This window comes from Chamaea fasciata, unplaced genomic scaffold, assembly GCF_029207755.1.
Source record: "Chamaea fasciata isolate MVZ Bird 193981 ecotype frontalis unplaced genomic scaffold, bChaFas1.0.hap1 SCAF_1, whole genome shotgun sequence".
Lineage (NCBI taxonomy): Eukaryota > Metazoa > Chordata > Aves > Passeriformes > Sylviidae > Chamaea > Chamaea fasciata.
Window position 1 is genome coordinate 129,763,060 of NW_027094086.1, and position 24,533 is coordinate 129,787,592.

At 36.8% G+C, this 24,533-nt stretch overlaps 1 protein-coding gene across 1 annotated transcript in view; it reads right to left on the reverse strand.

Annotated features, from left to right (window-relative positions):
- The window catches only part of VPS50 (VPS50 subunit of EARP/GARPII complex), a 77,375-nt gene that overhangs the window by 46,329 nt on the left and 6,513 nt on the right, over nucleotides 1–24,533 (reverse strand). Inside the window, exons 3-12 of the mRNA XM_066197510.1 lie at nucleotides 21,141–21,263; nucleotides 20,476–20,547; nucleotides 15,898–15,951; nucleotides 12,764–12,834; nucleotides 12,235–12,352; nucleotides 12,104–12,139; nucleotides 9,589–9,671; nucleotides 7,932–7,974; nucleotides 5,094–5,192; nucleotides 2,018–2,158 (exon numbers count right to left, since the gene is read on the reverse strand). Coding sequence (XP_066053607.1) covers nucleotides 2,018–2,158; nucleotides 5,094–5,192; nucleotides 7,932–7,974; nucleotides 9,589–9,671; nucleotides 12,104–12,139; nucleotides 12,235–12,352; nucleotides 12,764–12,834; nucleotides 15,898–15,951; nucleotides 20,476–20,547; nucleotides 21,141–21,263 — 840 coding nt within the window. The remainder of the gene's footprint in view (nucleotides 1–2,017; nucleotides 2,159–5,093; nucleotides 5,193–7,931; nucleotides 7,975–9,588; nucleotides 9,672–12,103; nucleotides 12,140–12,234; nucleotides 12,353–12,763; nucleotides 12,835–15,897; nucleotides 15,952–20,475; nucleotides 20,548–21,140; nucleotides 21,264–24,533) is intronic.

Below are 24,533 nucleotides of genomic sequence, written 5' to 3' on the forward strand. Positions count from 1 at the left end.
TGTTAAGGGCATCCTGGCTTAACAGCATAGGCAGCCTGAAGAGGGCTCTCACTTGAACTAGAAGAGAAAGAAGGCTCATATTTTAGTCTTAAACAATTTATTCCCCAACAACTGAATGCATGAGATGAAAATCTGCTGCTTTTTCTACAGGAAGTTAGAAATTGAATTGATGTGATAGTTCATCTTATTCAGCACCCTGGTTTCACAAATGCATTACAACAGGTAACAACGAACAGTGAACAGCATGATTTGTAAGAGACCAAAATTTCCCATCTGCAGCCTGTCCTTACATATCTAATGGTTACCAAGATAGTCATGAAAAATTAAAAAAAGTAAATTTCAATGCAATTACAGCAATATTCATAGTACAATAAAGTCCCAAAATCTGAGTACCTTCCTTTATACAGAATGCTAGCTATTGCAGCATTAAGCATCATCTCATTAAGGCTTTGCATAAGTAAAAACTAATAGAAATAATGAGGTAATAATTTTGTAACCATGCAGTTAAAGCCACCCTCTTTTTGTGTATTACAAAATGTGGTATTTCCAAGTACCTAAAAGATCCCTCCAGACGCTCAGGTATAAGGATAAACAGCAACACACAACCTGTACTTTAGAACTGGTCAGAAGCAGCTCAGTAAGAGCGTGCAAGTGTAAATAAATGGACTTGGTATCATTAGCAGTAGCAGGGAATGAGAAATAAACTGAAGGACATACAGAAGTATAAAGAAAAAAAAAAAAGACTTGGAAGAAAAGTTCATTAGAAACTAAGAAACAAAAATAAAAACTCTGAAGGCTTATAGCAGAAAGATGAAAGGACTGCAGTCTGGAGAACAAAGATCAGGGTTTGCTGGCTTTCTGCAGCTAGATTTCATTTCAATGAAGTGCAAATACCAACTATCCAGAAACTTACTCATTATATTCATGAATACTTAAGTCAACCATTCCCAATAAATTTATTTTGCTTATCACACTTTCATTTATATGAAGGCTCTTAGATTATGTAAGCTTTTTAAGTTAAAGAGGCACCTCTTTAAAATGAAATGGTTTACAATGCAGATGTGTTGCTTGCTAGTGGCAGCTAAATGATGCCAGGAGATGAGAGAAATGAAAGAACAGAAAATGGATCAGAATGTGAACTTTAAATATTTTCATTTAATAAATTGCAACTGATGGGGTGGGTCCTTAAGTTGATGAAGTATGATGAGGGCTTAGTCTGTGACTGAGACAAACATCCTAAACAACATTCAAGATAGAAACATAATTTCAAATTGTAATTCAACATTAGAACCACCTAAAATATCTCACATTATTTTTCCCCATCACTGAAGTTTTCGAAAATTTCTCAGGGTATAACTATAAAATCCCAAGTGAAAAAACTAAAAAAGTGAACTAAAAATGCTATTCAAACTACAGTAATTCATTCTAAAAACACATGCAAGAAACTGCACTTAAAATTTGTGGAAGAGGAAAATATATACATATTCTCAGCCCATGATCTGCCTATCATCAGGCTTTTGCATCTCAATATTATAGCTGTCCTCCATCCTGGTATCAAAAGTGCAAAATTAAATGTGAGAATGAAAAGTGAATCATAAAAAGTCAGGAATAATGGGAAGACTCCAATTAAATTAGAATCTTTACAAGAATTCTTACTAAAATGCAGTATCAGAGAAATTGTGAACTCTACCTAAATGCACTGGAATTAAGTTCAAAGATAATGGTTATTCCAGCAACTAGCATATCATACTGAAGACACACACATTTTGAAATGTTGGTCTTTGTTTGCTAGATGGAGTGCACAGTAACTCCAAGGTGCTAAGATTTAATGCAACCAAAATCAACATTAAGTTATGAGTAGCAAATATTTCAAACAGTCATAAGTTGTATTAAGAGAAGTGTTAAGAAACTAGAGTAGCTACAGGGTTAACAACTGAATCCCTACTGACAAAAGGTACACCTACAGAAGTGAAAAAATTCAGATTAAAACGCATACATATATGCAAGAATTACATACTGTACAGAGGTCTTTGTACTGTAACTTCTGAAACTTGGTGTCTGTGTTTCCTGCACAGAGCTCCACATATCCAAGGACTACTTGAAACACGGTGTTGTGAATGGCTTGGGTGAAGTGCATATGTAACTGGTCCATTGCTGTCTGAAAGAAACAGAGTAACGTAAAATCAAATAGCAAAATTCAATTTGTCATGTGCCATCATCTTTTAGCCATCATTTTAAACATTCGTCTTTTTCAGTACTGAACACTTGTAAGCATGTCCTCCAATCTCTGCCTCAAAAATACCTAACACAGACCTTGGCAATATTACAATACCCTCACATGAGAGAGTTCAGGTACTGCAAGTAAAATCAGTTTCCTCTGCCATCTTCCCTTTGTAATTTACTTTTTTTTTGCTACACTGTCTCTATTAAGTATTAATATAATACAACTAATAATAGAATTTACTCACTCATTTATTTACTCTCCCAATCATTGACAATGCGTCAAAAAGATTCATGCTCTTCCTCCCAGAGGAAACAGTGCCAACCAAAACAAAAATATTTCCTTTGCAATCATTAAAATTAAAAGCACGATTACGAAGTCTTCATCCTCTCGCCAGAGTGAAGAACCCAAAGTAGAATAAAGCATTACAGAAAGACATGCACATCATATAAGTAAATTTCCTATAAAACTCCTCTCTTAGGTGGAAAAAAAAAATGCATTTGTTTTAAAAAAAAACAACTACCTTTTCCAGGAAAAAGTAACATGTACTAAGGACTAATGACTATGCAACATACTAGTTTTGCCATAATCACGTCTGAGTTTCAGATCAGGATGTTTCCCAAGTGTCCCTGTTGTTAATAAATCGTATGTAACATTATTCCATTTCAGAAACTGAATTTCCTCACTGTTTTCACACACATGTAATCAGCAGATTTGGAAGTGTTCAGTTTCACTACTTCCTATTTGACATTTTTAGCTACTGACAAGAGCTGAGAACTCAATCACTCCGAAGAAATGAAGAAGCAAGCCTGCTTAAATCCTGTTGAAAACAGCCCATCTTCTACAGCTAGTCCTAACTTGAATTAGACAAAGAAAACAGAATAACAAATGAAATAATGAAAAGTACTGAAGATACTGAAAGTTCTTGACTATTTTTTTACTGAGAAGAGGTCAGTATGGGAGAGACTTGAATAACAATGCAACTAAATTATTTTCAGGACAAGTTCAAAATATGTACTTCACTAGTAATAAAAAAGAATGTCAAAACCAAGTCATTCTATAATGGAATAAAGCAAGCAAAACCATGCAGTAACAAGTAACACTTATGTTTTGTCAGAAACTTCATTCCTTTCCAACAAATGTCTACCTTTCTCAACATGTCATGCACTTGACATGCAGTGAATGCATTGCATCTATTTTTGTTCAGTAAATAAGAAATTGAATACAGTGCACTAAAGAAAGAAAAAGTCTAATTAATCTCCTCCCTTGATTTTCAGTTCTAGTCTTTAGGCATTCCAACAGTTCTGCACATTAACCAACTATGGGAAGATAAATCCAGTTCTATCCTATTGCAGAGCTACACTGTTACTACAGTCAGGCCAGGAAAAAAGAACCCAACTTTGCTACAAAGGTTCTAATTGGAAAGAAACAAAAACAAAAATTCAAAACAAACCCAAGAAAGGCAATCTTATATCAGATATGCTCCTGAAATCTGAAAAGAGCATTAAAAAAGCCAAGCGTAATAAAAAATGATTGGGGTCTTTGTCCTGTCTTCATCAGGGGACAGGTGCTTTGACTTGATCTTTAGCACCTAAAGCTTTCTGGGGGAATCTCTTCCCCGAGCAAATCAATCTCTGGCACCACCATGTTCAGCCTGTATTATGAGCACTGACCACTGACAAAACATGCCTCAAAGATTTTCACATCTCCTTACTCCCTTACATCACAGGACCTTGGTATTAACTCCCATACTTCGTAACTTCTGAGGGAAACTGGTTACTTGCCTTCTCAGAGAAACAAACCAATATGCAGCCTCAAGGCAGTGCACCAAACAGAAGAGAACTCCATCCTATGGGATGAGAACTCCATCCCATGGGATCCTACTCTTACATACGCAGAAAATGCTCTAGGCACACACAGACATAACTTTCAAGGCATGTCCACAGTGAATGTTTGGCATGGGATGTATTTTACTGCAACAATCACATCCTCACATGTTCCATTCCCATCATGTTAACAGTACAATATAAAGTGGAAATACTCAAGGCAGAGGTTGTGCACAACCCAGAAAAACAGACCTAGCTATAAAAAATAGTATTCACATGACCAAATAGAATGAACAGTGCAAAAAGCAGTATAAACAAAGCTGAAATATGCAACTGTTACAGTTATAACCTGTCCAAAAAAACAACATGTTGCAGTAACACACAGCTTACCTTTAGCAAATACTGTTAAATCACATGAGCATTATAAAAACCTTAAAATAAATATATTTGGCAAGATCCATCAGCATTAGTATGCTGGTTTGAGGTGGCATAGAGTTAATTTTATTTACAGTAGCTGGTATGGGGTGTGGGGCTGTGGTTTTGATTTGTGCTGGAAACAGTGTTGATAATTCAGGGATGTTTTAGCCATTGCTGAGCAGGGCTTACACAGGCTCAGGTGTAAGCCCTGTGCTTCTCACCCCAACCCTCTAGAGTGAGCTGGGCTTGCACAAGGAGTTGGGAGGGGACACAGACAGGACAGCTGACCCCAACTGATCAAAGGGATCATCTATAACATGTGGTATCATGCTTAGTAATAAAAGCTGGGGCAAGAAGACAGAACAGGGAGATGTTTGGAGTGATGAAGTTTGTATTCACAAGTCACTGTTACACATGATGGAGTCTTGTTGTCCTGGGGATGACTGAACACCTGCCTGCCCTCTGACTTTGCCACTGCACCAAGGAGGAAGCAAGCAGCTTTGTGGGACTTAGCTGCCACCTGGGATTTAACCACAACGATTAGGAAAATAAATTTCCATCACAGTAGTCAAAACTTCATGCTGTGACATGACTATTCTTTGTGACTTCCTCAGAAAATCAGTACTAACCTGTGTTTTTCCAAGCAGCCTGTAAGCCTGCTGAACCTTTGTATAATGATTGATATCAAAATTCTTGCATATTTTGGAAAGCGCTACATCCAATTGTTCCTATAAAAATGAAAGAAAAAAATGTGTTAAACACTAAATAAAAACAGACCAACTAATACATTACTTAAACAATGGCAAACGTGGAAGATATTTATTTAAACAGTGTGATAATTTTGCTTGTAAAGTAACCAAGTGTCTCTGGGCTGTTCTGAGGTGTTTAAGCGTTGCCTCTTGCAGCGTAAGTACTGCAGCGTCAGCCAGAGTTCCACCACTCCCAAGAACAAACAAGAACACTGAAGTCAAATTCAAAGTGACGTTTACTTTGAGAAGGCCAGAAACCTCAATATGGGAGAGCTGGGATTTCTAAGTTGGTCTACTTCCACCCCTAAGAAAAATCCAGATCTGGGGGTTTCAGCTCAATCAATTCAATTATAGACTACTTAACCCTCTGACAGCATCTCTGAAATGTAACTAACACTATCTGAATTAGAAGTTCATTGGCAAGACAGCCACTTTTAGAATACTACATCAGCACAACAATCAGAACCCAAGAGAGTCAAAAAAGAAAGCAGACACACAAATACAAGTTCTGCCAGCAAGAGCCGTGTCTGAGCATACTAAATAGCTCTGCAACAAATGAAGTTCACCTATTATGTAAACTAAGTGAAAAACAAACTTCAGTAGCATCATGTATTTAATGACTAATAAAGCTTTCAAAAATTTGACTATGTAGCTTAATAACATAATTCTCACGTAGACGCCATAATATATTCAGATACACAACCTAACACTAGTTATTTTCAACCAACAATGCAAAAAATAAAAACAGAATGAATCAATAACATATAATAACATATTTGTTAACACAGTTAACAAATAATTTTTTTCCTTGCTAGATACTAAAACCATTTCAATTCTTATTATTTATTGATCTTGCAGTACAGTCTTGCTCTTTCAAACAGAAACCACAGTAGATGGGTGTTTAGCCTGTTATGTACTTTTACTTGATCCATTGGAATATTTTCACTAATCAATCATTAGTCACAAAATATTTTTGGTGTTAATCCTAGAGATTTGGTGGGAGCTGTTTGTTGCACTTTCTTCCCTAAGCCAAATGGTAAAAGGACAAGTAACCTAAAGATTCATAACTTCTCTAAAACATTACTCAGCAATTTGAATTTCAGACATTAAGAAAATAAAATTCCTTCTCTTGTTTCTTGCAGAACAGCTGCACAAAGAGAAAAACTGGGATATCAAACTGCCCATGAATAGAGCTCTTAAACAAGGAACATTAATATTTTTTGTTACATTTTTCAATAGTTCCTTCCACTATAGCCATCTTGCATTTTATTTGTAACATAGTATAAAAGTTAGATCTATATTAAAACCTAAATTTAAAAAAGGAAAATGGAATGGACTTAAGAAGAGGCACTCAACTATTTTTCAAAAAGACTCATTTTTGAAATTCCAACTAGCAGATTATTATTCTATATTAATTAGACCATGTATTTCTCAGCAATACTCCATGGACCCCAGGATGACTTATGTTTTTTCCATATCTACAGGCATAACTCCAGTAGAAAATAAAATACTTTCACAGGAAGAAAGTAAGATATTTTTATAAATTCACAAGTAATAAATTAAAATCTTGAATGTGATTATTTAGCTAGCTCTGAATTGCTTTCACCAACCAATATGGCATATTTTATCATATTTTGATAAGACCAGAATTTGCTCTTCAAAGCTTTTACTGGAAGGAAGTAAACATGCATGTCTCCTTTTAAACAACATCAGTATTTGCTCACAATTTAAAAATGAGAGCTCACTCTCACAGGGCCTGTGTTAGAGTGGGAAGAAAACAGTCATTCCATCAGCTCTTTTGAACCAGACATGCTCTGAATAAAGCAGAGAAAGACTAAAGGAACAAAAAAAGCTTAGCATAAAAGCTGAAGTACAAAGACATAACTGAAAGAATCTGAAAAAGTTCTAATTTTACAGGGAATTAAATAAGAAGGTATGATAAAACATGCGCTAGTCTGACTTTCTGAAGAGCATGTGACAACAGGTGTAGACATCTGCTCAAATAGCTAATTCAGGTTCCTGCTAAACATTACATGTGTATGCATTACATGCATCACATAGACATTATACATACCTACATTGCTCAACTTCTTACAAAAAGCTTGCCAAGTTTCAGCTCAAAATTACCCAGTAGTAGAGTCAAAGAATTCCTTTGTTTCCACCAGTTTCCAGGAAGACACTTAACATTTTATATTCCTTTGCTTTTGTGATACTATCTACCAACTTAAACCAACCTTAGTCTCATCCTTCACAGCTATTCAAGTTTTATCACTTAGAGCTTAGCACTGGTCCTATCCAGCAGTTTCCAGTTTGCTGACCTCTAAAGTTTCCTGTGAAACTGTGATCTCTTGTATAGCTTATCCAAACCTACCAGGGCTTGCTATTTATTTACTTTTCACAACTCTTTAGAAGTTCAATACTTCAAATGTTATGTGACTTTTTTAATTTGACTACTCTACCACTTACAGTGAGCACAACTAGTGGACTGGGTCATCACATAATAACATATTACAGAGCATTTCGGTTGATCACAGCACTAAAGTCTATATGAACAGCAATGGCTACAGCATCCAAAGAGAGTATTTGAAAGAAATGTACACATTCTATAATTGCTAAGAACATTTTACTAGAAAGCTCTAGTACTTAGAGATTAGATACTAGCACATATTTAGAGGTTAAATATTAACATATACTAAACATCAGTATACTAATTCTTACCTCTATTTGTTCCAAGGTGTCTTGCAGTTTTGAATTTAACTCACTATTGATGAACGAAAAAAAAATGTTTAGGATAAAATTACTCATTATATAAACATTTCAGATCATTTCTTATTTCCAAAAACCCTGTTACTGAGCCACAATATAGTAATTCATCATAAACCATTAAGCTGCTGCTGCTGTGTCAGACTAGCACCACTGCTATGTGGAAAGGCACATTATTTTAGGTTTATAATGCAGCAGTGTTAAGAGGGTCTAGATAAGATTCCATCTTGCTAGGATTTAGTCAAGAATTCAAAGACATTCCCAACGCCCAAGAAACTTGCTCTAAATGTTTTGGTTTGGCATTGGTGTCTACAGCAGAACATACCCAGAAGGGTCAGGGCTGTCAAATCTTTGCAAACTACAGTAATTTTTATTTGTTGCTCAGAAACCCCTTACAGAAATGCGGTAGGAAAAAGAGAATCTAAGCTTTCTCAAAAAAAATTTTTGAAGCTGGTATAAAAAAAATCAACAAAATAGCTACCATAAGAAAAACTACTTAGGACAGAGAAAGGCACCACTGCACCTTTGCAACAATCAGCTTTAAAAATTTCAGAATGACAGCAATTAAAACAAAAGACAAAAAAAAAAAAAGACCACTGTTTTTGTTTGGAAGCATCAAAGCAACAAAGAAATAGGTAAGATATCCTCTTCTAGCAGAGAAAGCAGAGTTTTCATTAAATGATCATCATATCTGATTTTAGACAACTTCCTTCTGTGCTGTCAATCTTCTCCTTAGGGGCCTACATTAATTATCAAAAGACAGATTCTAGCATCTCTGCTTAGACTCATCTCTTATCTCTTCTCTACACTTAAATGATACACCCATCACCCTCCTTTTTTGTTTCCATTAGATAAATTTGGTACAACACCCTCCAAAGAGAAGTTTAAATAGAAAAAATAGGCGTCAAAAAGAACTGCCATTAAACACTAAAGAGAGTGGCCACTATTTCTTTATTGTTTCTTCACATGCAATGAACCTTCAAACAGAAGGACCTCCACAATAACTTGATGATACTACACCTCCTGCTGGAGTTTATGAGCATTTCCTGCTATTTCTTTTTTTAAAAGCAATGGAAACATTAAGTCTTTCTAAGGTAGAAACTGCAGATATTTAGATTAGTTTTGGTTCTGAAAGCAATTTCTTCATGTCAGCATGAAACTCTGCACTTGCTAATTTCACTGACAAGAATCAGAGTAAGTTATCCTGCAGAAGCCATCTTGTTTATATAAGCAAATTAATTCTAGAATAAAACCTTTTCATTCAAAACTCAGCTCAGGTATCTCTAGGCAGGAGGTTGTACCACAGTTATAATTCACTTTGATGCTTTACCTGCCAACATATTACAACAGTTAGAAAACAATTATATAATCTAAACACTGATTATGTGCTGTTACAACTGTGAAGACTGGTTAGTCATGGTAGAGGGAGGTGGGCAACTACACAGGATACTTATGCTTTTATAACTGCCTCAATTTTACTTTTCTAAGCTGAAAATTACTTTTCAATTTAACTTTCTTTAGAGAATGAGAATCAATGAATCAGTGATCACTATTTAATACCACTTACAAACAAAACCATACAGAAGTTGACAGGGGCACAATGTCACCCTACCTTATACAACTGTAGTGTTTGAAAGTGCTGGCAGCTTTCTGGCATTCCAAGCACAGCTGAATAGCTCCTGGATAATCCTCTTCCTTAGGATAAAATACAATTGAAAGCTCATCTGAAGCAACAGTGAAATATCCATTTTTGCTTGCATGCTTATGTATAAACATTAAGAATAAAATATTTTGCCTCTCCTCTTTGTCTACACAGTAAAGTTAAAGAATGAGGGTCTAGTGCAGCACTTAATGTGCAAGTAGCTTAGAATTAGCAGCCTCTGAAAACACTAGGTATTACATTACCTTATGCAAACAACTTGCTGTATTGTTTCCTTATCCATACATAAAAGATACATCACAAAGTTTTTATTACAGAACAACTAACATCTTCCCAATAATCTAATCATGGGCATGGAAAGAGGTTAGTTCAGGCACTGGCAGGCTGTTCCCATAGTTTATAAAACATAAAAGGAGACAAGGAAGACACTCCCAATCTTATGCTCAAATAAACACCATTTAAATTGACACATCCAGCTCATTAGAAATTAACTTAAATAAAACTGATCCATAGAACGCCTCAGGAAACAAAGAACACACTACAGATGCATAGACCTAGTATATAAGAAGAATATCAAAAACATAGACAGTTCAATCAGGAAGTATAATGAGGATGTCAGGACAAAACAAAAACATACACACAAAAATGTAAAACCCAAGTATCCTACCAACAAGATACAGGCATTGCCTTGGATACACCTATTATTTTTGTATTCTATTAGACATGAGACCAGAAAGAATCTTGGAAGAAAAGAAACTCTCTTTAAAAGCTAAGAGCTTCTCGTTTTTGTCCTAATTACATCTGTTATATTACATGTTTTAGAGAGCTCAAATGCAAAGCTGTTACTGGAACTTCAGTCATTGATTGAAGAGTAAAAACGCAAGGGTAATTTATATTCAGCTACTATCATAGAGGAGTTTTCGAAATGAAATTGGTTTTAACAGCAACGTTCTAATGCAGATTGAATTTAACTAAAAAAACACAAAAAAACCCCAAATACATTATCCATTAGATGAAAACAGAACAGTACACTGGTCTAAACGGACTGCTGTATTTACAGCTCTTTACAGCTCTCTCCACTGCAAACCTGGTACTTGCTCTATTAAGTCTAACAGGGCTCAAATCAGAAAGCCTGCTTGCACAAGATGTGCTATGAATATATTCCAGATGCCTCAGCCCTGTAAGCTACCGTAGCTTCATTCCAGGTCTTTTTTAAATTGGGAACCCTTTCAAAATGCTCTTCTCTAAGTGGCTACTAATAGTTCTCATGAATATTCCAACTTACTAACTTCTTGGAGTACAGAAAATAAATGGGCCAGTAGCTGGGATAACTTATTGAGAGCAGACACTGAGCACAGTCCCAAAACTGAACTCTGCCAAAAACAGCAATTCCAGCTCTTAAAAATCACTGACCAATTATGACAATCAGACATTAGGGTCTGTGTGTGAATGCAACACCCACATCTCCTCAGGTCAACTGCTGCCAGTAGACAGTGCAGAGTTAATTTCCTGTGTAGCAAAATACAGCACAGAAATTAAAAGCTAATCATTGTACAGGGTTTACTGAGCAAAAGGCATTTATGCTACCTGAAAATGAGTACAGTTGTGCTTGGTAAAGAGTAAGAAAGTTTGCTGAGACAAGGTGACTTACTCAAGATGGAATTAAATTCACAGAATCTTGAAAGTTAAAACTAATAAGATTCAATTCCCAAATTTAATAACTGGGGATTGTCATCATGACATTCCATCCAGCATTAGCTGTAAACATCTGGCAAACTTGCAAGTCGAAATTGTTATGCTACATGTACTACAGCCATCAGTAAAATCCTGAGGCTTCCTTTCATACAATTAATCACCTTAAGACAAGATCTGATTTTGCCCTGTGCTGTATCTACTGCATTTTTAGACAGCATACATAACAGCATCAGAATTTTCACTGTTATGGCCTGCATGCTGCAATGTTTTCTACAATTGAATTAAAAAGCCAAGCCAGTGAATAAGGACAGAAGGCTACTACATTTACAAATAAAATACCAAGCAGGGAGCCCATCTATAAATTTGTATAGTAATTTATCAATAGAAATTCTTTATCCAGACCCAGCATATCAACAGTCACCTAAATTTCTTTTCTTTTTTTTTTTTCATCCAAATATCAAGCTAAAGAAAAAAGGTTTAAGTTGAGAGCAGGAGCAAGTGAAGACCCCACAACATTTTTACTGAACTAACTCAAGCTTCAGTGCCCAGATCTAAAGGCAGGAATGAGTTTTTAATAGAAAATACACTCTCCCAGCAGAGGGGCTATCTAATTTGATATGAAATTTTTCTCTATTTCAAAGAAGAATAAAAATATAATTTCATCCCATGCACACACCTAGTTGGCAAGAGGAAAGGAAGGGACAAAATTAAGATGACTGGTGAATGTAGACTGAGAATAGCTTCAAATAATACTAGTCTGGTAGGGACTTACCTCCAACATCTCACTCAAACGCACATCAGTTCTTTGCTAAAGAAAAAAAAAAGAGCCAAAAAAAAACTCCAGTCATTACTACGCAGAATTTAAGAAAAATATTTGTCATTGAACAAAAAACAACTACATACCAGTGTTTTTATTGTTCTCAGAGACTTTAGAAGTCCAATAAGCAACTGTCGTTTCCTCTGATTTGCAAGGAGCCCCAAACTAGTTTGTGTGAAGCCTTCCTTTGCAATATTCAGGTGTCTGCAAGGTAAAAATTAACAATCTTCAAAAATTCATAAAATAAAATTTATTTCTAATCAATCCTAACAAGTCCAATAAAATACATGGTAGAAAATAAGATCGTCAGCATTGTTAGGGAAACTCAGAAAACAAGATTGTACCAACAAACTACTAAGAAGGTACATCCTCCCTTCTGCACTTGTCTGTGGATCTGTGGTATATTTCCAAAGCTTTCTGTTTCAAAGAGAACTCCCAATTACAAAAGTGAGAGCTGCAAGAGTTTGCAATTGTTTCAGTATCTCTAATTACTACTCCTAATAGCATTCAGCACATTAACAGGAAATATCATCAGCAAGCAAAGTTCCTGGGTTTACAGATTTCCTGTTAAATACTTTCCCACTCTCAATCTCTGCAGTTCCTTAAGCAAAATACCTTCTTCCATTTGTGCAAATAACCGCTGCTAACTGAAGGCCACTCTGCAATGATGTAACACGTTCCAGTTCCTACAGAGACACAACAGGTTAAACAAATATACAAGTTAAACAAATACACAAGGTACACACCAGTGAAGACTACTCATTAGGAGATTTCTCCTGAGATGTTATAATGATTTTGTAGAGTTACTTTATATATTATTTGTTTCATCATTTATATACACTATACACTGCAATGTAACATTAATATAAACTATGTTTTGAAATACATACAATTCTATTTTGAAGATAAGACAATTGAAATCTGTTTTCAATGCAGTGGGACCCTCTACATTTATATATTGCACGTTTGGCCTAATAATTTCTTTACCATTAATGTATTACAACAGAATGATCAAAGCTTCAGGGATAGAAGCATAGGACTTAATTTGCATTAATATGCAAGAGAGCAGTAAAACAAAAAAAAAAGTTTCACACAGCATTTTCTTGTTTAGAAGCACTTGTGTTCTACTGATTTAATAGATGTCACATCATAATGAATGTTAATTATATCCTGTTGACTTTCAGCTGAAAACTCTTCAGCAGAGGTGACCTGAATTTAGCTTGATTTTGACTTAGTGAAGTGCCTAGCATAATCTCAACTCCTTGAAAAAAATAAATGTTTTAATACAACTATTAGGATTTCTTTTGTCAGAACAGCTATGCAGAAAAGCGCATTCTTTCCCCAGGCTACAGAAAAAGAGGTTATATATATATATATTTTTTTTTTTAATTCTATTTTATTTTTTAGATCTGCTCATTATTTAAATTTAAATCAAGTTCTTTCCATGAGAAGGGAGATTTTCACTTTGAAAACTAATCTAATTCTAACAATATGCGAAGCAAAAATGAGTTCAAAGTTCAATTCAGTTTTAGATCAGCTCCTGGTCAGTCTCCAAATCATTAAGCTGCATTGTCCACCAAAACCTGCCCCTTTATGTTACCAGTGTTCCTTTGTATAAATGACAGCCTAGTCGCTGATATGTAAAATATTTCAAGAAACCAAATTCAAAGATTACTTTCCTCAATACTTACTTCTCTCTAAAACATATTTTCCAAATACCAGAGCTATTCAAAAAGCCATTGTTTCCTTGTTCACGAGGAAACACATACAATAAGGAGCAACTCCACTCCAGTCTTGCCTCTCGCAAACTCTGTTAAATCTCTCCTTTGAACATGACTGGATGGAGAGAAATGGGGAGAGTACAGTCTAATATTCCCAAAGAGGAAGTCTTCTGCCCAGCATTTAGGGCTGAAGAAATTTTTTCTCTTCTCAAAAACAGTCTTTCACCCACTGGTTGTTCCTAAAGCAGGTCTTTCTTCCAACAACAGAAAACTGTAAAACCCTTACGCAGTGTCTGTGCCATGCCTCTTGTGGCCACAGAAGCACCTGTTCAACCAGTACTTCATACTAGGCATGGGCTTCAAACAATGATATTCCTAAACTACACTTTGTACAGTGAAAATGTGCACAGGAGATGTGTTCAATTGTATTGTTGGTCCTTGCAATGATCTGTTACTGTAGTTGAACACTGAACTGGAGCTGCCATTACAAGTTCACGCAGCAGAGCAGGAGGTTCATTTCATGAATCAGTGGGAAAGTGAGACCTATAACACCCACCAGAAGTCTCCAGTAAGTCTACTGACAAGAATAACTCTGTGCAGGCCTGTGCCCATAAGTAACACTGAAGGATTATCGACTTCATCAGGCACAAATGCATTTAAGAAAAGTTTCTAAAACATTTTTACTAGCACTACGGATTTTTAACTGTCCCTTTGGAACATCTGAAAGCACTTCTATGTATAAAACAGGTGCACCTCACTAAGATATCTGCAATGAGAACATTAACATTACACAGAAAAATGCAAGAACATTTGCTGCAGTTCCATTATGCAGCGAGAGGTTTTCAAAGTGAAGCTGCTGGATTCCGAAAAAGCAGCACTCACTCAAAACTGTCAATTTCAAACCCGCACAACAGTAAAATAATACCAGAAGATTTTTATAACACACAATTACCCTTTCTCCCCCTTCTACACTGTCATGTGAAGATTCAACCACAGTAGCACTTATCAGCCTCCTTCTGCAACAGCCTCCCAACCTCACACCTTTAACTAAAACTGAAACAACTTTACTGTTACAGCCTTTTTCTTCCACTTGCTATTGCAGGAGATGATAGAAGCTTCTTTTGTGGACACTTCTCCCCCCTCCATTGTTCTTTGAACAGCAGCACTCCTTTCACCAGGCAATGATGCCAGAAAACAGATGGCAACCTCACTAAGGCTGGACGCACTGGCCATAAGAACAAGAAAACAAAAGAGGATGTTGTGTCCTCTGGATAAGAGGAAAATAATTGCAGCTCCATGACATCTACCACTGGTTAACAGCCAGGAAACCATCTTTGTTCTTCCACACTCTCTCCAGTTTCTTGTCCAAAATAAGAATTATTTTAATAACCACCAGTATAACAATGGTGATAGTAAGGTGCTGTACACAAACAGAAGTATTCACCACAGGATCATTCTCAGACTAACAATAACAATCACCATTTTCACTTCGCAGAACTGTTTGAACAGTACTCCTGGGAACATGGTGTGACTTTTGGGGATGGCTCTGTGCAGGAAGAGGAGCTGGACTTGATGATACTTGTGGGTCCCTTCCAACACTACATATTATGTGACTCTGTGATTCTCAAAACTGCCTGAGATTAGTGACAGTTAAGTGATCTTAAGAAAGATCACTATAGCTTTCGCTTACGGAATAAGATGTGAAACCACTCCTAAACAGGGGCACTAAAGCAGCACCTGTTCAAGTCTGTTGCAGGTATTAGCCAAGCGTGTGAATTCATGAATTCTGGATTCTTCAGAAAGCCTTGTAAAACAACCATATGTCAAAACTTTTATCATCTTAGGGACATTCAACTCAACAGACCATTGGTTTTCACTATAAAGACAGAGCTTTAGCACACAAAAATAGCTGGTTCCAACCAGGCACTAGCACCCCTACTACAAATTACTATAACGACACAACTGCAGCATTATAAAAGCACAAAATAGAGCAGTTTATTCTTGAAGAGTAACTGTTAGTTGTCTTACCTCGACATATGCAGGCTGTTTCTCAAGAATTAAATCTGCAACTTTCTTAGATACCTTAAAAAGAAGAACACCCCATGTGATACACAGCAATTTCAATTAAGTAGGCCATGCCCATACTAAAGTTCTACAAGTTTGTGACTCTCTACCATTAAGTTCTGCATTTTTCAAGTTTATCAATATATATTCCACGACAACATATAAAAAATTGTAAAAATTATGATCAGCTTTCCTTAGAATCAAAATAAGAGAAACATTCACAATTCCATCTAGTGATTAGTGGGCATTTTTAGACTACTCACTTAGCTCTCTGCTTGCTAACAAACGAGCTAGAAAAGCAAATAGAAATAATTAGGGACACTGCAAGTATTTCTATTTTGCTTATGCTGTTGCTAGAGTACAAATTAAAGTCAACCATACAGCATGGTGCACTGGCTTGGGCTGAGGTATTCCATTTTCTCCAAAGTACCTGGTATGTTTTGGACTTGGGCTGAAACCAGTTTTGGTAACACAGAGGTGCTTCAGCTGAGCAATGCCTGCAGAGAATCAAGGCCTTTTCTACTCCTCAAACCATCTCACCAGCAAGTGGGCTGGGGGTGCACAAACCTTTGAAAGGGGACATAGCTGAGATAGCTGATCTCATCTGACCCATAGGATATCCTAAACATGTGTCATGATCATATACAGCTGTGGGGAGAAGAAGGAAGGGAAGGATGCAGAGTGATGGCATTTGTCTTCACAAATAACTGCTACACATGATAGAGCCCTGCTCTCCTGGAGGAGGCTGGACAGCTGCCTGCCCACAAAAAGCAGTGAATTAATTCCTTGTTTTGCTTCACTTGCTTTTGCTTTACCTATTTTTTAGCTATTTCTTCTTCATTATCTGCCTTTTCTCAACCCATGAGCTTTTTCACTTTTATTCTTCCCATTCCCCCCCCACCCCACGACTGGAGAAGTGACTGAGAGGCTGCGTGATACACCATTGCCATCTAGAGTTAAACCACAACACATTTAACATAAGGACACCTACCTTTGAGACCAATCCTGCATTAAATTAAAACTATGTCAAAATGAATATGCACCCTCTACACATTATACCCTTTCTTTAGAACACAGGATATGTATATTTTAAAATTTTCTCCACTGCTTTGAGTATAATTCTAAGCAGAATGCTCCTGAGACCTGCTGTCTGTATTGACTTTAAAAACTGGGCATTGCTACCTTAATCAATCTCCTGTCCACAAACACAGAAACTTAAAAAGAAATACAACAGTAATAGTCCTATAAATGCCAGCTTGAGAATAGTGTATTTAGTTTTGTTTTTCAGCAGGGACGAAAAATATTTAAGAAATGGTTTCAAACATGAAAAAGTAATTATTGGTATTGCTCTATATTCTTTTTGGGAAACAGTACTCCCAGAAATGGAAATAAAATAAAACTGGTTATGACAGCCAGCCCACAAAGTACTACTGGGAAAGAGAAAAAATGAGGGTTTTGTAAGCTTGACTGCTTAGGCAAACATAGCACAAAGTTGAGCTCTTCAATCAGCATTCCTGTTACAAACTTATATTGGCTCCACCAGCTCAATTCCCATCCTTGGGAAGAGCACTTGCACATAAATGGTCTTTGAAGTATTCCAAAGTCATCAGGGGACAATGTGGACAAGGGGCATATACCCAGCTGTGCTCTCCTCCTTCCTTATCAAAAGCAGGCCAGAACTGCAAAGCAATTTTACAACTTTTCTTTTGTTCTTAACCTTTTAGTTATTCCATAACTAATACAGCTTTCCTCTGCAGACAGCAAATAAACCACTCCAGGGTGAGGTGGGGTCAGGATAGGATATTATCAAGCCAAACGCTACACAAGCCTATGTGACCCTGGGGCTCTTAAGGAATTTTGTTCACTCTGCAGTCTACACCCTGTGAAATTTTCACCTTCTTTTTTCAATATATTCTTCATTCTAGTCCTGTACCTGTTAAAAACTTCAGGACATGGATATAACTGCTGATTACTCAATGCTCTGGTACAAACCTCACAGTTTTATTCTTCACTGTTAAGCAATGTTCAAGCAGTACACATGACTAAAAGATAACACTTCTTTTACTCTCCTTTTGTTTTGCAAGTCCTCAGTTACCCTTGACTAATAACAACCTCAACATTGACAAGCACCTGCCACAGGCACTTTTTTTTCTTTCCCAGAACTTAGTGATACTATGTTTCTTTCTGAGGTTCAAAGCTATTCTCTCAGATTATTTTTTCAGATGAGCAATATTATCCCCAGTTACTTCATATATTTCCAAACTGCCACACCCCTTTTGGCATCCTCCATACACAACTGTGCTGTGCTAAGTCCTGGAATCCTGCATTACAACTGCTAGTACTGAATGTGATCATGGTTATCAATGCCTGCCAACATTTGCTGAAGGGACAATTTTCTCTTTCCTAATCACATCAGTAAAAAATATTTCATCTCCTGAAGAAAAAACAACATAGCTAAGGATATTAGATTACTATTTAAAATTAAGTCTAGCAGACATACAACTAAAAAGCCTTTCTAATTCAAATTTTCTGTACCAAGAGGATTACAAATTAAAGTTGTTATGATACATACATTAAAAATGTGTGAGCAAGTTAGGGTCCTTCCAGTGGAATGGACAACTAATGAGCAAACTACAGAAAGTAAGTCTATAGTGACCCTGAAAACAAAGGGATGACCAAGATTAGCTGTGCAAAAGCAGAGAAGTGGAAGATCAGAGCTCTTGTACCTGTAATTCACACTCACATAAGTGCTTTGCATTAGAGAAATTCAGAAGTTGCAAATTATCTCCAATTTACAATTTACTACTGTAAATTCCTCTGCCAGCTGTAGGTACAAATACTGAAGTGAAAAATGCAGTATTTAGTTTTTTGAAAAAGCAGAGGTATTGTGTGATGTGTCAACAGGCTTCTTGAATCCTCTATCTAATAATCCATTCACCATTAAAATATTTTTAGGACTGAAACAATAACATACAACATTCTGCAGTTTTATCTTCCATGAAAGACACTAATGTCCTTTAAGGCTAGCAGTTCTCTAAATGACTCATCACAAGATAAATGGATAATAACTGAGACAGAAGAAGAAAACATGCAATAGCCTCACACTCTACCTGAACACATGACATCAGGACGTGAAACACAGCATATAAGACATTTTAGCACCTCGGCACATGCCCAAGGAAGAAATAATTCCTACCTATACCAGAAATACTTTTTGATGGGATTAAGAAAGAAACAAGCAAGGACCAATCCTGTCTGAGGGCGATGGTGAGGGAAGAACTGGGCACATGTTTCTTGTCAAAAGTTTTGGCTTTGAGAGCTTTTACCTGTTTGTATTCTAAAAGAAAGACACATCTGGCATTATTTACTGGAAGCCTTGTGCTCAGTCCTCTCCCCTATTATTCATTAGCTGCATGCACATTCCAGTTCAAATATTTCAGCAGCAGCCATGCCCTGAAACCACTCCCCCAGCTGCAGCCAGTTCCCATCCTGCCAGCAAAAAACGGCCAAGACATTGATAACACATATTAGGTTTATGCAGCATATTTCAGTGAAGTTGTCTCAGTCTTGGGAGCACTTCCTTGCAAAACAAGGTCACCACCAGATGTTCACTTAAAATTTTAAAAAAACACCACCACCACCACCACACAAACAAATACATAAAAAAATTACTACCTCTCGCTCATTTCCAACTTCTTTCCTTATAAATCTTGGTGAGAAATATGGAATATTCATTTCCTCAACTTCTCACTAATCTTTCACAAAACTTGATAGGCATTATCATGGGGAAAGCAGTCTAAGGCAGAAGGCACTCGCTTTACATACTATTAACAATGCAAGAGTCTCCTATACATTTCATTTATTTGAAGACATGAATTAGGACTATTACTTCTATTTTATTTGCAGATACTCTCCAAATGCCACAGTTAATAGATTTGTTTCCTCTACCATGTTATTCATCTCAAAAGAGTAATGGAACAACAATTAATACATGAATAGAAAATTTCAAAGTCTGCAACATAACAAGCAGCTTTCAAATGCTGCAACTCCAATTTCTCCTAATTCCTCGTAGTTACTCCTTTTGGTTTATTACATAATGACTCTGTATCAGTGTTCACTAAAAACCCTTGTGAACAATTAGCATATTGGCAAATGAAAAGTAAGAGAAAACAGCATCTTCAAGGAGAGAGTTTTTAAAACATTTTATGTCTAACATTGCCAGAAATCCCTCAAAGAGATACCACTATTCAGCACTGTGTTGAACACCACAAGATAAACATTCAAAAAGTCAAGTTTCTAAAAAAATAGTTAGCACATTTGCTCTTTGTTACAGTACTTAACACTAAGATTTACTCCCATGATTTCATATGATTATATAATTTAGTGATGATTTTTCACTATAAAGGCACACAACATGATATTAAAAAAATGCTTAGTATCTAATGTGTTAAGAAATCAAATATTTTTCAGTTACACTTCTTGCTAGACCGACAGACAAGACAACGAATTGTGTAAGGGTACAGAGGAAAAAACTTTACTTACAGCAGCTTGCTGTTGTTTCAGTTTGTCTCTGTACTCTTCCAGTTCTTGAAGACTAAGTACTGGAGGAAGCCTCTGCATTTAAATAAAAAATTAAAATCAGTGAGAAATTAAAGATTATTAATCACACATAGTATTAGCTAGGCAATCAGTTTCATTAAAGAAACCTTCTTATGGCTTCTGTAATCTAATCTGCAAAATTAATCCATTTTTTCAAATTATGTATACTGAAATCAATTAGCATTAAGATATACAACACATGATCATACTGTGTCATATCATATTATAATTACCTCAAAGTTACTTTATTTTACATCATATATGTATACACATAACCACCCAATCACAGAAATTATTGTCTCAGTTTGCTAAAAAAATACACAAAACATAGAGCAGATTTGTCTCCTCAGCTATCTTGACATTTTCACTACAGTTTAAATTACAAAATGCCTGTCAGCACATTCCACCACATTAAAAGAGACTATATACTGTATATATGCACCGATACTCTATGCTAGAAGCTCCACACAAGTGCAAGATGATGTGGGGGAATACACTGTTGTATTAATGCAAGATCTAAGAAATAAAACTAGCACATTGAAACAAGCATACTTCTGGTCTTCATTTTTTGTTATGTTACCATTTTATCTTTTACAATGACGGCTTACCTCTAACTCATACTTCACAATATCAAAGGAGTCATTGGAAAAATAAACTTCTTCAATGCTGTTAATTATTTCCTGTTGTGCCTGAGGATCAGTTGGTTCTTCATGTACTTCTCTGAGCTCCTCCTGCACAAAACAAAAAAGAATTTCCATAATGTCTACACATCCTAGGAAGAACAATGTTTTAACAAAACAAACATCTTTCAAAGGTCACTTCCAACATTTGCACAAGAAGCAATGGCAAAATTGAGAAAGATCAGTACGCTGCGGCTTGTACCTCCTATTAGGGAGAGCAAAATATTTAAAACTTTTCAAAAAACATAGTGAAGACTTCAGCGTTGCAGCCTACTTAAACATTTACTCATTGATACATTTATGGCACCAAGTGCATGTTGAATCCAGTTTTTCCTTCTTAATTTTAGAAATTCTCATAATAAACTAAAAATATACTGGCAGATTACTTCTCCAGATGGAGAAAAAAATTGCACAAAACAAATAAAACTTGAATTTTGAAAAACAGAAGAACCCTCTTTGTAAACGACAGGGAGACAGTATCTCCACAAATGCATAACTTTTCAGCTCAGTCCTCATATTCACTGCAATAAAAGTCATGCCATTAAACACCTGATTTCTACAGGTAAAAGCAGGACAGATCTGCCTTCTTTGCACAAGACTAACAGCTCTCAGATTTTAGCACAGTGGTCTAAGCAGAGATGTGCTGTCAGCTTTTTGAAAGCCAACACTCCAGAGATACGCATCTCCTTCCTTGCTGTCACGATCTCCTCTGGAAGGTCTCCCCAACAATCCAAATGCTTCCAGAAGCTGAACGCAAAGCAAGGACTCAGCCTGAACCTTCTCTTCCTCTGGCCCTCTCCCGGATGTCGTTCCCTCAAAAAGAATGAAAAATCCTTTACCAGAGACTCAAAAGGGAGAAGTATTGGAATATTTTTTCATCAAAAATAAAGATAAAATTGCTTGATAATGAAATTAAACTCTGGTGAAGCAATCCAGCAGACTGAAGAGTCCCATAATGACCCTGAGCCTCCCAGGAGTGCTGAATTGTTCCAGCGGGGCAAAGTCCTGGTATTTTCATCACAAAGAGCTCAGAGGCTTATTTCACCAGCTAGTGGCATCCGATTTTAAATTAAATGACTGAACAAACACTAATTTGCTTATTTTGTGTGTCAACTGAGATAAGATCCATGTGTAGACGTTCCAAGGCAAAGTGACACAATACACAGCGAGGTGCTGTTTCTCTGTGCAGTAAGAGGCAGCCAAGGGGTCACAAGTAGGTGGTTTGGAAGAGCATCAGAGAAGCCGTTACTCCTCTGAAATAATTCTCACAAGAAAAAAAGAGGAGGGAAAAAAGGAAAAGAAGAAAAAAGTGGGGCAGTGGGGAAATAAAAAGCAACGATTCTGATGCAGAGAAAAACAGGTTTCATGTGTAACTCGCATCCCAAGCAGCCACAAGCCAGGCTGAAGGAAGGCTCCAGGCGCTGCCGCGGGCAGTGCTGCGGGTCAGGCTGCAGCTGGGAGGCTCCGAGCTGTGACGGGGCAGCAGGGAATGGGAGAAAAACCATCGAGGAGGCAGTGGGGAACTGGGGAAAGCCACCTTCTCCTGCCCCAAGAGGCCCCAGGCGTCTCCAAACTCCATTTGAAACCCCTGGTGCAGTCGCTGCCACCAGCACAGGTGAACACAGCAACCCAAGCCCAACCAGAGAAAGGACATGGACTCCACTGACAGATCGAGAGAAGCAAGGAAATAATACAGCTATATCATTATATATCTGTAATGGTAGCTTTATAATGTACACCCCACTGTAAATCAGTTTCATATCTTACAGTACATTGAATTTTAGCTATATGAAACTAAAAATTTATCCAAGACAGGCAACAGGGTCCACTGAACCACTGCAAACAGAATAACTGAATTTATCATCCAATATTTGCCTACAAGTTCCTGTATGGATGTTTCCTAAAAGAAAAAAAAAAAAAAAAAAAAAAAAGATGAAAAACTAAGCAAATGTTTAGGAAATGCTTAGGATTATTTGAAATTCTGGACTGCTGATATCCTGTCACGTTGGTGAAAAAATATCTCAATCAGTGGTGATTTACATCTACTAAAGATGCATTAAGAAAGCCATTATGGACACATATTCTGTATTTGATGTAGGTAGTGCCTAGGAAAATTGCTAAGAAACCATTTCATCCTGTCTCAGATCACTCACTTGCAAAAACACTACCCAGGAAAATATTTATTAAATGACAAGGTTTTTCTTGTTCAATTTTTCTAGAAAATCAGTCTAGTTAGAACAACTCTCCAGGATAAGCTTTAGGTTCCACATAAATGACATTATCTGAAACCAAACTTTCTGCCAGGATAACCTGCAGCTTCCAGCACATCACGCTCCAGTAGTTTGAGTAACCAACATAGTGAAGGCCAATTTACTCACTCACCACTAAAGGAGGCAACCACCCCCAGCTGGAGTTTATTTGCTGATATTCCATTTTCCTCATCCTTTCAATTAGATACACAAAACCAATTTTACTATACAGAAATAAACCCGTAGTTTCAGGAGTCTTGGCAAAGGGCTGGTTTAACTCTGTGGGTTTGGTACTCACACACTGAGTAGAAGGAAAGAGAGAAGCGCTACTAAATCCCTCAAGGTATTTTTCCACCTCAAAACCTGTCTAGCTATTGCCACATAAGTATCTTCCTTACAAACAAACAAACAAACAAGTCAGCATTAAAACACATTTAACATTTTACATTTTATGTTAATTCAGCATTTCCAAGCACTATTCTGAATAGAAAAACCTGTCCAAAGCTGTGACAGCAGGAATCTCATGATAATACCCTTGCAGACAACTCTGCCATTCCTAAACTGAATCAATAAGACACACAGGAGGTCAGGAAGAGCAGCACATTGGCAAGGTGGACCCCACAAAATTCACTTCAATCCACCTGTCCAGGTTAACACACATGTTCAGCAGTAGAAACTCTCCAATCAATAATGGGCCAACACAGCCTGGTAAGATACTGTTTCACAGGCTACTCATTTTTCCAAAGTTTTATTCAGCAAGAGGCTTCACCTCCTACTTAAAACTCGTGTCACTTGTGGTGCCAACAGCACCTTTTTTTTTCCCCCCCAGTACTTTGGGATCATACTTTCATGGAAAAAAACATTTATCCTTTAATGGTATCAGGTTACCATTAGCACAACCTTCAGCAGCAGGCCTCTCTCATTATGCCACCTAAATAGAACAGTGAAAGACAGCATCTGGGGAGGAAAAGAAAGAAGGAAAAAGAAGTCTGACAGCTTTGCATACTCAAAGAAGCCACTGCTAAATAAAACACAGTGCTTGCATCCACACACATCTCGCACCATTTTGTCC